Raw genomic sequence first — 16,755 nt, 5'->3', positions numbered from 1 at the left:
TAGTGAGAGTTGGCTTCCTTTGCGAGTAAGTCCAATGTTAGTTGTAAGTAATTTCCAAATGTAGAAACTACATTCCCTTAAAGTTCTTAATATGCATCTCTTTTTCTTTTTGCAACTTTTTATTAAGAGTTTTTATTATACGATCTCTTTTTCATTTTGCTACTTTTTATTATATCATCATCTTCCATATACCCACCTGAGACAGAAAATCCTCTTTCTCCTTGGCGAAATAAATAAATAAGATAACTAATTTTTTTAATTTGGGGTGTCCATCCTCTAGTTGCAACTTTTAATCATTATAATCGTTTAAGTTTTTAAAAGGGGCTAAATTGCATTGGACATTTTCTCTTTATATATTTATAATTAAGAAAATATTTATTTAATTTTAAAACTTCACATGGCATAAAGTTAGTAAGAGCTATGTCACGTAATCAATTAATAGAGTGATTGACAAAGTATTTCTTCGATGTTTAATAAAAATAAGTGTAGAAACTTCCCACCTATGAAGCACATAATCTACAATTTGGTGCAAAGTTGTGCTCAAGAAATGGAAGCGGGTTAGGATCAGCTCAGAGCGATTCACAAGTAAATTTTGGTGGCTTAGGTCGGCTCACAAGTGGGTAAGATTGGCTCATAAGTACCCTAAATAGAGTGAATCTTTTCCAAAATATGGACATGGATGCCATGAATACTGGGGAAAATTCTGAATTTTCAATAACCAGATCCACGACATGCAATGTACAACACTTAATTTTGAAACTTCATATGTACCTTTGGTGTTATTAGACCAACTGTTGGGCTTCCATCCAATGGATTGATATCATTATCATCAAGAATAGCATCTTGTGCCATGAAAATCTTCGTGTTTTTCACACACAAGAAAAATTAAACTAAAAAACAAGAAATAGAGAGCAAAATATTAAAAAGAAAAAAGAGCGAAATAGGAAAATGTATCTCAATTGTAAAGAAATAAATTAAATAATTAGGTGTATTAATCAAAACCCTCACCTTTAGATAGTTGCAAACGGAGGCAATAATAAGCATATTAACCACAGTATCTTCATCTTCAAAACAAGAGCAGTGGAGGAGCTACGAGATTCAAATGCCATGTATTTTGGATGTGAAACTTTAATGAAATGTGATTAAATGGTAGCTTCAAACACATTGATCAAGGTTCATTATATATAGCATAAAATAGAAATACGCGTTAGACAGTGCCCACCTATGAATCATGAATTCTTCATTTTAGTGCAAACTCGTGCTCAAGAAGAGGAGGCAGGTTGGATTAGCTCGGAACGGCTTGCGAGTCGCATGAAGTGGCTTGGGTCGGCTTGTGAATGGGTTGAATTGACTTGAGAGTGCTTTAAACAGGATCACCAACCTTATGCGTCTGTCTCAAACTTCTTATACATTTCTATCACAAATAAGCAATCAACCACAATTATATTTCGAAAAGTTACTTTTGCTAAGATGATATAACAAATCACTATAAAATTTAGCGGCAAGTTAGTTACTATAAATACTTGTATTCTGCCAAGTCATACATAATAATCTACTCATTGATAGAAAGTCGGAATTCAATAACTTAAGTTTTGAATTTCGGTTTTTTTTTTCCATTTTGAACAAGCGTAAATTTCTAGATATAGTTAATGAAGTATCAATTTGTGAATCGATGATATTTGTTTGTCAAGAGATAAATCAAATAACAAATGAAAAATTGTTGTGAATAAGTAAAATGACAATGTACTGAAGTTGTTGTCATAAAGGTTTCTTTGGTGTCGTCAAATAATAACATCAAAATAATAGTATTTACGAATTTACTACAATTTAAAAGCATACACATACATATACCTTTTGGTGTCATCAAATCATCGGTCAGGGCTTCATGGCGGTGAATTAATCTTGTCCTCATCAATTGGAGAAGCAACTTATGCCATGAACAACTTTTTGATTTACACATTTACAGCCAAAATAAAATTACAGCAAGCATATATTTCGATTGTAATTTAATTAACTAGTACACATTAAGGAATAAAATTATTAGAATTAATGTTTTCAAAAACCTTATGTTGAGAGATGTGAGAATGCCAATAACAAAGCATAATGATTTTATCATTAGCATCAAAACAAGAGCAAATGAGGAACTATGGGTGTGAGGCTTGAAACTTGATTCAAATGGTAGTCTCCCCATTTCTATTGGTTGTGAAATTTTATTCAAATGTTATCAAAGGCTTCAAAGACATCAACGTTAATTTTTTTATGCAGCAAAAGGCAATGCGCGTAGGCAATGGCCTATGTTATCTGTGATTTTTTTTTTACATTCAAAGTTGGTTTCTACTTTGCTTTTTTCATCTTATACATATATGCAATTGGTAATGTTTGTGTGGGTTGATACATATTATTGATGTGTAGTACACGAACACAACTAAGATGTTTGATGATCCACTGACCAAAGCATTGCCAATTGGAAAGTTTAAGTCTCATGTTTCTCAGATGGATGTGCTGGAAAGTTGTGATCAGTGAGAGTAGTTTTCATTGTTGCCAGAAGATTGGGATTGTTATTGTGAAGTTGAAAAGACTGATGCAGTCGGTTCAATCCTAATGAAGTTAAGTTTTAATTTTCCTTTTGGTTTTGAGCTAGTTTTGCAACTAGTTTTGGTAGTCAATTTTTTGTTTCAGTAAATGTCTTCAAATTAAGTTTCATTTCTTCCTAAATAAAGAAATTTGTATATTTGAAAGAAAAATTAATCCCAAGTACAATTCATTTGATGCTTCGAAAACATTGTTTGGTTGAGCAGTTATGAATTGTCAATTTAGATATCAAAAATGTTGCTCTCACATGCGGTTAATGTATTTTAATCTTTTATAAAGTGGGAGCAAACTGGGTTTGATAGCATCAGTTCGATCACGAGTTATTTTTCAAGATTGTATATATGTAAGTATAGAATCAAACTACACTTTGGTTTCTAGTCGAAAGTTCTCAGTTTCTATCTTCTGAAATGCAATGAGCATTGGTCGTGAAGTTAAACTATTAAATAAAGCTATGTGATCACTTCTTGATGATTGGTGAAGCTATGTCTAAAATTGGTCTCATGCTCAACTAGGATAATATTAAGAGTATGAGCATGAGTTAGGTGTTTTAAAACCGACTAATTAAATCCAATTTGTGTAAGGAAGTCTTATTAGAAGGGGAATGCTAATTCTTATTTGAGAAGGATTATTATATATCATTAAACTGATAAATTGTAGAAAACATATTTAGTTTCTTATATGGATTCTAATAAGGAATTTTTATTGATTTTGGCAAGGATTATATATACTTATATGTAGTGGTTTCTATTCTCACATAATACACGCTATTTTCTAGACTAACCACTATTATAGTTTGAGCATAAGGTTTCTGATAGAGAAGAGAATGACTAATGGAAGTGTTATGCGATTTGTTCAACCATGACTTCTGTGAATGAAAGTTCTCGAGGTTAGTGTTATTTGTTTGATTCAATGAATTTAGGTTTTGTGTTTTGGTCAATTGTGGTTTATGTTACTAAATCTTGGCCTTGAGTTTATGTTTTAACAGATACGATATGGTTTAACAACACAAAATTTTGTTTGGTGAGGAGTTTCTGGGCTTAATAATAGACCGCTTGACAGAGGATAGCTAACATGTAGTTGTGATGTGAGACTTTATTGTTTTCAACAGCATTGAAATCTTTAGCAATATTTTTATCGAGGCCCATTAAAACATCATATCCACTTTATACAAATTCTTAATATGATCAATGAATACCGTACTTTTTGCAAGAGAATTGTTCTATGTATTAATCCATTAAGACTGAATAAGGTCAAGTCCATTAACTATATTATTTAACAAAATACGAGAAGGAAAAGCAAACAATGATATGCTTAAAGCCACATAAACATTACCAACTGCATATATGTATAAGTTGAAAAAGGACAAGTAGAAATCAACTTGGAATGTAAAAAAAAAAAAAGCCATAAATGACATAGGCCACTGCCTATGCACATTGTCATTTGCTGCATAAAAAATTAGCCTTGATATTTTTGAAGCCTTTAATCACATTTGAATAAAAGTTCACATTCAACAGAAATGGTGAGACTACCATTTGAATCAAGTTTAAGCTTAATGCCCATAGTTTCCTCTTGAGATGAATGTTTTATGTTTTCTCTATTTTTATAATAATAATAATTGGTGAGAAATGTTATTCAATATTATTTGGATTCTATATGTGAAAAACAAAAAGTTGTTCATGGCACAAGCTGCTTCTCCAACTGATGAGGATGAGATCAATCCACTCCCAGCAAGCCTAGTCGGCGATTTGATGGCGCCAAAAATACCTTAGCGTTTGCTTTGAAATTGTAGTTAATTCGTAATACTACTATTTGGGTGTTATTATTTGATGAAACCAAAGGTACCTTCTAGAAAACAACTTTTGCATGTTGTCATTTTACTTATTGACAACAATTTTTGCATGTTGTTATTTGATTTAGCTCATGACAAACAAATATATTCAATCCACAAAATATTGAAGTTTCATGAATTATATTTTAGAAATTACACTTAATCGAAATGAAAACTGAAATCCAAAACTTAAGTTATTGAATTCCGACTTTCTATCAATGAATAGATTATTAAATATGACCAGGCAGAATACACAAAGACTAGTGGGATGGTAAACATAAGTTCTAAAGGTAAGTGACCATCTTAATAGAAAACATGAAAGAACCTGTGCAAAAAAAAAATCACACTAATTACACATCTATGCAACCCCAAATACTAAAATAAAGCAAAAAAAATTCAGGCTTTATGTGATCACAAGTTACTTTGTATATAAGCTTAGAATCAATACTACATTTTGGTTTGTAGTTGGAAGGCTTTCAGTTTCTATGTTTTGAAATGCAATGAACATTCGTCGTGATGTTAAATAAGGCTATGTGATCACTTCTTGATAATTGGTGAAGCTGTGTCTAAAATTGGTTTCATGCTCAAGTGGAAAAATGTTAGAGTATGAGCATGAGATTAGGTGTTTTAAAACTGGCTAATTGAATCCAATTTGTATAAGAAAGTCATTTTCGAAGAGGAATGCTAATTCTTATTTAAGAAGGATTGTTATATGGCATTGAACTAAGGGTAATGCTAGGGAGACTATATTTGTAGACTAAATTTTGTAAACTAAATGACATGAAAGTTGATGATTGGATTATTACTTAACCGTTGATTAACGTGCTTAATTCTTATTGGTAACACATCTTTTAGTTTGCAAATTTGGTCTCTCTAACATTACCCTTAAACTAATAAATTGTAGGAAACATGTCTAGTTTCCTAATTGGGAATCCTTATTGATATTGGCAAGAATTATGTACTTACATATGGTGGCATCTACTCTCACATAATACACAGCTATTTTCTGAACTAAACCCTATTATTAGTTTGAGCATGAAGTTTCTGACAGATAGCAGAAGGACAATGGAGACAAAGGCAGAGGAGAAAGATTGTCCTTTTCTTTTCAAATTTTCCTTAATTAATTTATTTAATGTTAAAACTTCACATGGTACAAAATTGTTTGGTCAAGCTATGCAATTGACAAATTGACTAATGAAACTATGCAAGTGACATAAAAATCAAAATTTGGGTATGAAGGTGAGATGAAAAACACCTAGTTAAGGGTACTAAAGTGACTGGGTGGCTCACTAGTCAATGACAAATTTCAAACTCGTATTCTACACGGCACGTCCTGAATTCAATTCGTAACGCTGGTAAACCACACCATAGTAGCCAGGTGAAAACTAAATGCCTATCTGAAGTCTTCATGACCCTCCAGAAGGATGAACTATCATGACAAAGACACTAACTGGTCCATTTTTTAATATATATATATATATATATATATATATATATAATTACCCTTAGCTTTTTATCTTCTTTTGGATTAATTTATAATGAAATTAAAAATAAAAAAAATAAAACAAAAAAAAAAGAGAAAAAAAAGAAGAAGAAGTTTGTGTTCATTTTGTTAGTCTCATCGAGTGGCTCATAAGTTGTGGTCAGTCACGTGGACCACTAGCACTTGCACTCCACTCGTGAATTGCGGATGTGTTTTCCGTGGACATTCACCCAGCCCCAAGGATCCGTGACGGCGTTCTGTTCGACAGCACGACAACCGTGGTGTTTGGGTAGACGGCAGTCATAGGCAACAATGTGGCAATATTGCACCATGTGACATTGGGTGGGACTGGAAAGGTGGACGGACACAGGCACCCAATGGTTGATGATGGTACACTAATTGGTGCTGGTGCAACTCTTCTGGGGAACGTGAAGATTGGGGCGGGATCAGTGGTGCTTATTGACGGAATCATATTACAGTACTATCAAACAAGTTAAAGAAAAACATTCACGTCTCATTTGGTAAACTCGCAATCTTACAGATAATTTCCAAGTCGATGAACGAGAACATGAGCCGTAATGCCAGACATTCTGGACAGCCTGAATCCGGTGCGGAGCTCATCCTGTAGAACATGGCACTACATGCAAGGGGATACACCCAAGGGATGACCGGAAAATGAAGTCCGACTTCTATTTTACCTTTTCTCTTCTTTTTTCCGGTGTAGAAGAAATCCATGGCTTCATATGAACTTATTCTACAAGCAACATTGCCTTCAATGTTTAATAATTAAATGTACCCTTAATACCCTCAAGGCTCTCCCCCAAAGATAACCTGCAAGGCAACATGAGTCGAGAGTTACAAAACAACGTAAACTAATTCGTCAATTGCCATGATGCGATTATTTATGCAGGTAAACGGCCTCTAATGTCAATGGGAAAAAGATTAACATGAAAGAAAGAAAAGGTTGGAGGAACTAATTAATCAAAATGCCCCGATTAACCTGGCTAAGCAGGCAGAAACTTAAAGAATAGGGCAGAGGTAAGCAATCCGCCAATAAGGCTTGAAACATCTGCAGAAAACATTCCTATGCTAAACCAGGCCGCTTAGGACGACATGCAGCTCATTCTATTTATCGCCAAGGACAAGAACAGGCATGTTGTTTTTGGATACTATATAATAAACTACACTACTTACATGAGTAGCCTAATAATTGACTTGTGCATATTTTTTTGTTAAGAGAAAAATAAGTATTGCTCATAATTTTTCGGGCACAAGGGAGAAAATGAGAGAAGAAACTAAAGAACAACTAATTTAGCTCTGGCAACACCAGAGCAATCATCAACATTAGTTTGGACTAAATCAAGAGAGGCTCTGCACGCTCTTGAAAATCCATCTCACTAGTTAGACCCAACTTGGCTAACCTGTATGTTGCAAAATTTTGTTCTCTATGAACATGTTGCAGCTTGATATTCCAGTTCCCTTCAATAAAATTTCTACTCCGAGACAAAGACCATCAAGAGGATGATTAATGCTAGCAAAACCATGAAAAAGATTGACCACTAAAGAAGAATCCATCTCCACAATCAGATGAGAAAACTTTCTTCTTTTAGCCATCTTCAAACCATAAAACAATGCCCAAAGCTCAGCATGGAAACTTCTCCAACCCCTTTCTTAGCAACTATACCAATAATCCATATAACACACCAACCCCTAATAAATCCTCCACTTCCATTCACCCCATTGGAACCAACCCTAGCACCATCAACATTCAGCTTCAAAGTTCCAAAAGAGGAGGTTCCCAAGCTAAGAAATCTTGGACATGGTTGCGTTTACTAGATATATCAACATTGGCAGCAGTGGCTTTGAGTCAATCAATAGTAAAATTCCATATGCTCTTCCTTGGATCAGGTGGTTTTGTAACATTTACAACTTTTACAAGTAGGATCAAATTTAATGCCAGCAACTTCTCAATGAAATCTGCAGCTTTTAAATTTGGATCAATTCTTGAACTAAAGGCAGAGCATAATTAGTTAACCGTTCAGAACTTTGTATTTCTACCATTTCTAATTTTCCACTTAAGGGCTTTGTGTAACGTCTCCACATATCAAGAATACACATCCAAGAAGGAGAAGCGGCAATCCAAAGTTTTTTGTTGAAAAGATCAGCCCGTAAGTCATTGTCCTTTTTTAGCAACCTCCAACCAGATTTAGCAAGAAGAGCCTTGCTCATCTGATATGACTTCTTAATGCCTAGCCCTCATTTATTCATAGGGCAACAAACTTTATTCCAGCTTACCAAATGAGGTTTAGCTCTATCATCCCCAATAGTACCCTATAGACAATTTCTATTAACTTTATCAAGAGAATCACAAATACTGATAAGGAGACTTGCAGTTTATAGCATATACAGGAAGAGCAGAGGCAACACACTTAATTAAAGTGAGTCTACCTGCCATAGAAAGCATTATATTTTCCCCCAAGGACAACTTTATCCGAACCTTCTCCACTACGTAAAGATAAGTTGATTTATGAACCCTTTTACGCAATAAAGCAATGGCAAGATAAGTTCCGAGAGAGCAAGCTAAAGTTGAACCAAAATTTTTGATAATTTTCCAAGCCACTCATTTGCTTGAAGTGTTGCTCGTCAATTACCACATAAAAGCACAAGGAAGTAACTTTAAGTATTTTCTTAGCTTCTTAGACACAGGGATTAGTACTTTATCTGATTACTCATATCTGCGCTTTCAGTTAAAGGAAACCCACAACTTTTTACTTAATCCTTCAAGGGTCCAAATTCCACTAAAAGATGGCAGGGTCGCATTTATATCAACAATACGAGAACCTACTATGCCAATATACCTTTTTTATAGCATCTATCTCAGGAAGTATACAGCATGCATAGACGCCATACTCCTCAGCCAACACATCGCCTCTAGTCCTTAACCTATTGTTAATTTGTTACTAACACCTCAGGATGCAGAGATAACACATGTAACCCCCTTAATATGAGTGCATTCCATCCAGCCTTCAGAAAACACCACTGTCCTAAAGCAAAGAATTCTTCACCAAGTTTTCAAAGCCACTTCCAGAAAGGCCTTTGTATAATATGAATAATGTGTAGACCAAATATGCATGACCGACATAACTATCCTACTATTACAAGTGACAGTATGGTTCTCTCAACACACTAAATAAAAATACTCTCTGTAACTTGTTCAACCTAAGTTTATTCTTTGTCAACAACTCAACATCTGTTATTTATTTTTTGTAGAAATTTATTTAAAAAGCCATTGCACAAAATCAAGTTGCAATGGAAATTTAGAAGGGATCCATCTAATCAACTTAAAAAAACATCACGCTAAATTAATGCACTCTTCTCCCTTTATCCGATTCATCAAAAAGCTTTGTGCTAATAAGTACAGACAGTGGTTGTTGGCATAACCTGATAAGCACTGCTAGCACTGAATTACTGGGAAAATATAAAAACACTTTACAATGGTGAAAAAGGTTTGATATCCAGAACGTCACTTGAGTGACCCCAGCTTGTCATCCTCAATTTGGTAGGGGATCTTTATGAATGCCAACTATTTCCTAGTCAGTACAGATCTAAGAAAATCGATGATTCAAAATAACATATTATATCTCATTATAATTCCGGCAATTTTGCTCTTCAAGAGGTTTTAGACTGATCCAACCATTGCCCTTGACTATTACTACCTTAAACCCATTATAACACACACTGAGTATCTATGAACAGATAAAAATTAGCCACTAAACCCGTTAATACCAGAAAATAAGAAACCAAACTGACAATGAAGCCCCTAAATTGCCCCAACACTCAACTACAAAATGCACACCAAAAACAAACTTTTCCTTCAATCAACCTCTGTAATGTTGTCTAAAAGTATTGCAAGAAATTTCGAACAAAGACCAAGTTTTTCACCTTCACAGTGAACCAGTTGGCAGAAGGAAAAAAGAAAATAGATAAAAGCCATTTGGAAGGAAATAAGAAACTCGGTGATTTGATGTTCCCAGTAATATTTTGCAATTAACATATTTTTCCACTGTTAATAAATTCTATTTTATGGTTATGGAGATTCTTGTATCCATAATTGAACCCTAACAGAAATCCGGCTATGTAATGTAAAACTAACAGTTTGTAATTGTGGTCCTTATGTTATCCTAAAAAAAAAATATAATCATCACTCTGCATAAACCGAATCATATAGCAATAACATTTCATATCCATAAAGACTTGGAACTTACTTATGCATACAGTATTTGAACTCTTGGCCCCTAAGCATATCTTTTTCACCTTCTTCAAGCTACAATAAGAACACAACCCATGTAAAATAACAAATGTAACATGTCGAATCCAATAATGGAGAATCTAATATAGTCCATCTTACCGGATCGCTCTCGTAGATAAGCTCATAGCAAGTAGGAGAAAGGCATCGCAAAGCGCAATTTTCTTTTGCTATCAAGGAGGATTTGCATTGCCAACCCCACAATCCGCTATTCCAATCATCAAAAACAAAAAGGAGCAGTCAGAGACTAACGGTTTTAAAAATAAAAAATAAAAACTGCGTGCCAATCCATCATCACATACTTTAAAGCAACGAGTTACGAGTTCTATATGCATTGAAAGAATTTTCTCAAACAGTTTTAATTCAATACAGTTTGGAGGTAGACCATGTCAATCATACAACTAGGAAAAGCAGAAATTCTTGTTGCATTAAGTGAAAACAAATAAAGTGGCTTTCTTTAAAACTAATAACTCAAATATTTTGGTGGGGTTAAATCAAATCCCACTCTAATCAAACATCCGTAGCTCAAAAAGAAATTAAACTGTGAAATTAAACTGTTTCAATTTTCTTGCCACAATTGTTATAATTTCCAAGCAAGAATTAGTGAAGATAGAAATGGGAAATCAAAAAAGAGAGAGAAGGAAGTGGATATACCTCTGAATGTCAGCATAACACTGGCTCTTCTTCTGCCTTGTCTCAATATCCTGTCAAATATAACACACACAAAAAAGAACCCATCATAAATTCACAATTAGTATTAAAAAATAAAGGCCCACAAACATTGAAGCATATAAGAAATTAACAGAAGAAGAAGAAGAAGAAGAAGAATTTGGAATACAGAGATTGGGCGACGAGACTTGGCATTTGTATTGATGGGAGAGAAGTGCAAGAATACTAGTAGAAGAATTAGAATTCTGAGCAGGGAAGAAGATGAAAAATTATGATTTGCCATTGTGTTCTATGTCTTCTGATTCTGGGAGTTCAGTTGAATTTGGGACGACGATCGATCAAATTCAAATGTGCCTCTTTTCTCTTCGTCGTCCTTGAATTGCAGCAGTGAGATTGTGAACCGTACAAAACGGACACCCAAAGTGATTTGGGCTCAAAGGGGACGGTGCTGCGTAAGTTAATAGCCCAATATTGAGGGGAAAAAGGGTCCAATATCATCCTTTTTTGGGTCAATAGTTACGTGGGCCTCTAATGACACTTTTCATCCGTTTTGCCATTGCCCAGGTGATGGGAAGGAAATGAGAAATTCGAGGTTTGGATTTTTCGGATTGAAGAATTTATTGTTGTTGAATAGAGTAGGGATATTTTGACAAACATTGATTTTTTAGTCAACATGCCCTTAATTATTCTGGTGTTATGTGCTCTGAAACTGATGATTGAGGGATTTTTTAAACTGATAATTGAAATGCGTGTGGATTCAATTGATATTTGTGAGTAACGATTATTTTATATATGCAACGGCGCACTATTTTCACTCACACAAGCTTCATAGCTTGTTCAGATATATGCAGCGGAAAAACAGAATTTGAATAAGCTATGAAGTTCGTGTGAGTGACAGTAGTGCATTTTCAATTTGTTACTCTTTATTGTATTTTTATTTTCGTTAAATATTTGACATACATTATGTATGAACCCAGTTGACTTTATGTATTCTTATAGCACTACTGTTTTTTGTCACGAATCGATTTTGGACGCATCCCAGAATCAGGAGCGTGACAACTTTTAATGGTATCACATTAGTCCCGGACCTTTGCATTTCGCCGTTTGCTGATACATGGCATTGTTGTATCAATTGTGTCGAAACCTAGAATTTGGACTTACGTTGCCCAGACTGTGAGGGGGCGTTTGTTTGCCCTCACTAAGTGGGACTGGACTGGACTGGACTAACTGTTAGTCCAATATTGTGTTTGTTCCATGCTGGGACTAACATTAATGAGACTAAAGGGGACTAGCATGGACAAAACCCTTCACTAAGAGGTCTTAGCGAGACCCCCCAATAACCATGGGACTAGCTAAGACTATCCTCTCTCGTTCTCGTCATGCTCAACAACCACTCCTGATAGAATCCTCGTCATCTCCGGTCACCTAGATCATAATAAAATATTAATAATTTATATATTAAATAATATAATATTAGAATTTGTTATTATCCAGCTTCTTAGTCCAACACTGCACCAAACGCTTCACTAAGTTAATCCAGCTTAGTCTAGTCTAAGCCAGTCCAGCTTAGTCCTTGAAGATAGTCCAGTCCGAGATAGTCCAGCGCAACAAACGTCCCTGAGAGGCTAGTGAATCCCGTCCATGGGAATAACTTGGAAAGCAAAGATTTTACGTAAGCGGTTGTCTTGTCTTATATTGTCTGCATGTGATGATTGCTTTCGTCATCTTCTTGTTCCTTGTGTTTTCGTTAGGAAGTTGTCCGCCTTTAAAGCCGAGGCAAACAAGTTGGAAAATATATTTTGTCTGCCTTTGTCACCATTTTCTTGGTGTTTTTCTCGGCAACCAAGCAAGTTTTCCCTCCAATTTTTCTCTCTCAGCTGTTACATGGCCATTGAATTGTACCATAACGTCTTTAGAGAAGCGGAGAATGTGTTCCTTGTAGCAGATTCCAGTCGTGGAAAGTTAACGGTGTGATTGGATTTGCAACAGAGAGACCCATGCCTACAATCCCCCTCTACTCATCGCTAGCTCCGCCCAACAGCCGCCGTCCCACTTCTCTGCTGCCTTCAATTGCAACCTTACTCAAAGGCTGCAAAACCCAATTCCGTCTCGAACAAATCCACGCCCACATTGTCCGTAAAGGTTTGGAGCAAGATTGCTTCCTCATAAGCCAGTTCATCTGCCTCTCCAACGCTCTCGCTTCCCTCTCTTACTCCACCGCCGTACTCGACCGCGTCCTCAGCCCCAACACCTTTCTCTGGAACTGTCTGATCAAAGGATACTGCGAAAGGTCTGGTTTTTTGGGCACTGTTTCTCTGTTTGTTAGGATGAAGAGGGAGGAGGGCCTTCTGGATAGGTTTACGTACCCGTCTCTCTTTAAGGCGTGTGCTAGTGAGGGGAGGGTCTGGGAAGGAAGGGCGATACATGGGTTGGCGGTGAGGTGTGGAGTTGACGGGGATGTGTTTGTAGGCACCACTTTGATTGATTTGTACGGGAAATGCAGGGAGATTGTTTGCGCTCGCAAGGTGTTTGATGGAATGTCTGAGAGAAGTGTGGTTTCTTGGACGACTATGGTTGTTGGGTATGCTAGTGTTGGGGATTTGGTGGAGGCCAACAAGCTGTTTGATCAGATGCCCCAGAGAAATGCAGTGTCGTGGAATGCGATTATTAGTGGGTTTGTAAAGATGGGGGATTTGGTCAATGCTAGAAGGATCTTTGATCAAATGCCTGAGAAGAATGTGGTTTCTTATACTACTATGATCGATGGATATGCCAAGTGTGGAGATATGGCGTCTGCGAGATTTTTGTTTGAGCAATGCTCGGATAAAGATATCGTTGCGTGGTCGGCATTGATATCAGGGTATGCTCAAAATGGTCAACCTAACGAGGCTGTAAAGATATTTCAAGAAATGAGTACGAAGAATGTTAAGCCTGACGAGTTTATAATGGTGAGCTTGATGTCAGCTTGTTCCCAAGTGGGTTGCTTGCAGGTGGCTAAATGGGTTGATTCTTACCTGAGCCAGAGCTCCATTGATGTTCGTCAGGCTTATGTTCTCGCAGCTCTGATTAACATGAATGCAATGTGTGGGAATATGGAAAGAGCAACACGTTTGTTTGAAGAGATGCCTAAGCGGGATTTGATTTCGTATTGTTCTATGATACAAGGGTTGTCGATTAATGGTCAAGGGGATCAGGCTGTTTCCCTCTTCAATAAGATGCTAACTGAAGGTTTAGCTCCGGATGAGGTTGCTTTTACAGTCATCCTGACAGTTTGTAGTCGCTCTGGGCTCGTTGAGGAGGGTTGGCACTTCTTTGAATCAATGAGACATAAGTACCATTTAAATCCCTCTCCTGATCATTATGCATGTATGGTTAGTCTTCTTAGCCGGTCAGGACGGTTAAAAGCAGCTTATGATCTTCTAAAATCAATGCATGAGGAGCCTCATGCTGGCGCTTGGGGTGCACTACTAGCAGCCTGTAAGCTAAACTGTAATGCTGAGCTAGGAGAGTTAGTTTCTCATCGACTTTTTGAGCTTGAACCCCAAAATCCTGGTAATTATGTGCTCTTGTCCGATATCTATGCAGCAACAGGCCGCTGGTTTGATGTTTCTGCTGTGAGAACCAAAATGGAAGAGCGAGGGATTAAAAAGATACCTGGTATCAGTTATTTAGTTTAAAAGGCTGAGCTTCTTGGTAACTCTATTTATGCAGTGCCTGGAGTGGAGTGTCTACAGAGAGACACACCATCTTCCTTGGTGTCCACATCGTGGAGTTGGAATTGATAAAAATGATTTAGTTCTACTCCTAACTTATTGGTGCTCAAGTAACCAGGCTGCCGAGGCTGCCTTCTACGACACTCCTTATTGCAAGCTTCAAGTGAGATTGCATCCTGAGGAGATGGTAGAGACAGAGACACAAACATTTTTGTGCAAAACAGGTAATACACCACTTATATTCAAAACTTAAGAGTTCATGTGTGGAAGTTGATCAGTTTTGTAGCTAGTCCATTCAAACTGTGATTTCCTATGTTGCCAGTGCTGCTAATAAGGATGTATTTTAAACTTAGCTTTAAGTATGAGTAGTCCTGTGTATGAATTAAGGACCGGTCCATTCCTCACTTCCATAAAAATGGCATCCCTTTTACAGTCAGTTGTAATAAGGCGACCATAAAGTTTTCAGGATCAGCTTCAACAACCTTATTTTATTTTTGAACTGTAAATTAAGTAGATTAATTTGTTAGCACGAAAGTGAAAATATGTGGTCTGCTTTATTTTTGGGGATTTGGAAGACTATGCTGAGGACTTTGAAATTTCAATTATGCGTTTTTATTCACTCAAAGGTTTCAAATGCAACTGATGTGTGCCTTCTATCCACTTTGGTTGCTTATAGATTTTATTAACCCAAAGATTTCCTCTTATTTGGTTGAAGATTTTCAATATGTTTAACTAATGCATCATTGCAGTTTATTAATACAATCTTCTTCCCTTGAGAGCTTAGTCTGGGATCAACTATCAGCCAAGCAACCTGAAGCTTATGAGTGGTTTATCTCTAAGCAAGTTCCGTGGTGGTAACTTCCTTTGTTAATTATTTGAAGGGAACCATGCTTGACTGCTGTTACTAATGTGTATGTTATCCTCTATTGTTTAATGTATCTTATAATTTTTCTAGATGGATTTGAAGATTATATAGATTTAATCCTGCTTCAATCTGCTTCCAGGTCTAGGAAGGTAACGCACTAAGGGTCTAGCAACACAAGTGACACATCTATCCTCACGCTTGCACTGACATGCAACGCCGCAATGACAAAACTTGGTCAAGCCAAAGTTTCTTGCCCTCAATTCTTTGTTAGGTAGGCCTGGTTTTTTTTGACAGATAAAACTTAAGTTTGATATTGCTTTTTTGGTTTGGTTGTGGATTTAGTTGTTTCCATATGTGTTGGTTCGTGCTTGATTCCTTGTAGAGCCCCCTTTCCGAACAACTGGAAACCTCTGCGTATACCACAAAGCAGGATGTTGACTCCTACATTTTGTAAAATATGAGTTTTAGTAGTTTTACATTTGTTCCTGTGGACTTGTTCACAGATTCCAATTTCCTTCTCATTAATTATTTTCGTTTCTTCTCAAAAATGATGAGCAGGATGTGTGGCAAGGAACTCAATTGCTGGCTATTGACGTTGGTGCCGCTATGGGGTTGCTTAGAAGGGCCTTTCATGGAGATGAACTGACAGAAAAAGAAAAGAAAGGTTTACAGAGAACTCCGACCGACATAGTATCAGTTGTTCCTATGGGTGTTTTAACGCTTCTTCCTGTGAAATATCTTCCCCGTATCTTTTTCTATCCTTGTATTTACACGTGAATGACTCTAGCCAATATTTTTTTTGAAATGGTAGGATTCTCATCTTAGTTCTTCATCAGGCTGATGTGGTTTATCACTTGAGGAGGTTTACGGGCATATAACAAGTCGTGCTTTAGATACTTTGTTTATGTCACATTATTGTGCGATATTGCAAGTGAATCACTTGAGAGGCTTATCACTCGGTCCACACCGATCAAAGTCAATGATGGAGTTTTATGAGAAGATGTAAATCGAACGTGGATGGGATAAGAGACGGGCAATGGCTTTGGTTGGTACACTTCCAATGTCAACCAATCAAATCCTTGTATAATTCCATTCCACTAAAATATGTGTTGTTATCTGAGGCCTTTCACAGTGGTTTTAGCGAGTTTAACTTTTATATGTTATAATTTATCACCTTGAGTTTGATTCTTATAACATAATTGTTAGGTATCAATCGTGTGAGTTTGATAAAGGTGGGTTCTATCTATTAATTGTGAAACTCATGTAATTTTTACTCTACAATTACTCATTTTTGTAGGC

General features: G+C 36.3%; 2 protein-coding genes across 2 annotated transcripts; one reads left to right on the top strand and one right to left on the bottom strand.

Annotated features, from left to right (window-relative positions):
* Window positions 1-6,338: 6,338 nt before the first annotated feature.
* On the bottom strand, window positions 6,339-11,330 carry LOC103439310 (uncharacterized). Its single transcript, XM_008377853.3, has 5 exons — window positions 11,048-11,330; window positions 10,864-10,913; window positions 10,312-10,417; window positions 10,169-10,227; window positions 6,339-6,734 (listed from the first exon to the last, which is right to left on the bottom strand). The coding sequence occupies exons 1-5, from the start codon at window positions 11,159-11,161 to the stop codon at window positions 6,683-6,685; spliced, it is 381 nt and encodes a 126-aa protein (XP_008376075.3). The 5' UTR covers window positions 11,162-11,330; the 3' UTR covers window positions 6,339-6,682.
* A 1,210-nt stretch (window positions 11,331-12,540) lies between these two features.
* LOC114825984 (putative pentatricopeptide repeat-containing protein At5g37570) lies at window positions 12,541-16,553 on the top strand. Its single transcript, XM_070824556.1, has 5 exons — window positions 12,541-14,815; window positions 15,341-15,502; window positions 15,596-15,727; window positions 16,015-16,185; window positions 16,268-16,553. The coding sequence occupies exon 1, from the start codon at window positions 12,876-12,878 to the stop codon at window positions 14,553-14,555; it is 1,680 nt and encodes a 559-aa protein (XP_070680657.1). The 5' UTR covers window positions 12,541-12,875; the 3' UTR covers window positions 14,556-14,815; window positions 15,341-15,502; window positions 15,596-15,727; window positions 16,015-16,185; window positions 16,268-16,553.
* Window positions 16,554-16,755: the final 202 nt, after the last annotated feature.

The sequence above is a fragment of the Malus domestica genome, chromosome 07 (genome assembly GCF_042453785.1).
Source record: "Malus domestica chromosome 07, GDT2T_hap1".
In the NCBI taxonomy this organism is placed as follows: domain Eukaryota; kingdom Viridiplantae; phylum Streptophyta; class Magnoliopsida; order Rosales; family Rosaceae; genus Malus; species Malus domestica.
This window is presented reverse-complemented; position numbering and strand designations above follow the sequence as displayed.

What these genes read in the sequence shown, in the direction of transcription:
- LOC103439310 (XM_008377853.3), bottom strand. Translation starts at nt 11,161, where the DNA reads ATGGCAAATCATAATTTTTCATCTTCTTCCCTGCTCAGAATTCTAATT. An exon ending in AGTCTCGTCGCCCAATCTCT is followed by an intron (nt 10,914 to 11,047) that starts GTATTCCAAATT and finishes TATATTTGACAG; the next exon opens with GATATTGAGACAAGGCAGAA. An exon ending in TTATCTACGAGAGCGATCCG is followed by an intron (nt 10,228 to 10,311) that starts GTAAGATGGACT and finishes TTCTTATTGTAG; the next exon opens with CTTGAAGAAGGTGAAAAAGA.
- LOC114825984 (XM_070824556.1), top strand. Translation starts at nt 12,876, where the DNA reads ATGCCTACAATCCCCCTCTACTCATCGCTAGCTCCGCCCAACAGCCGC.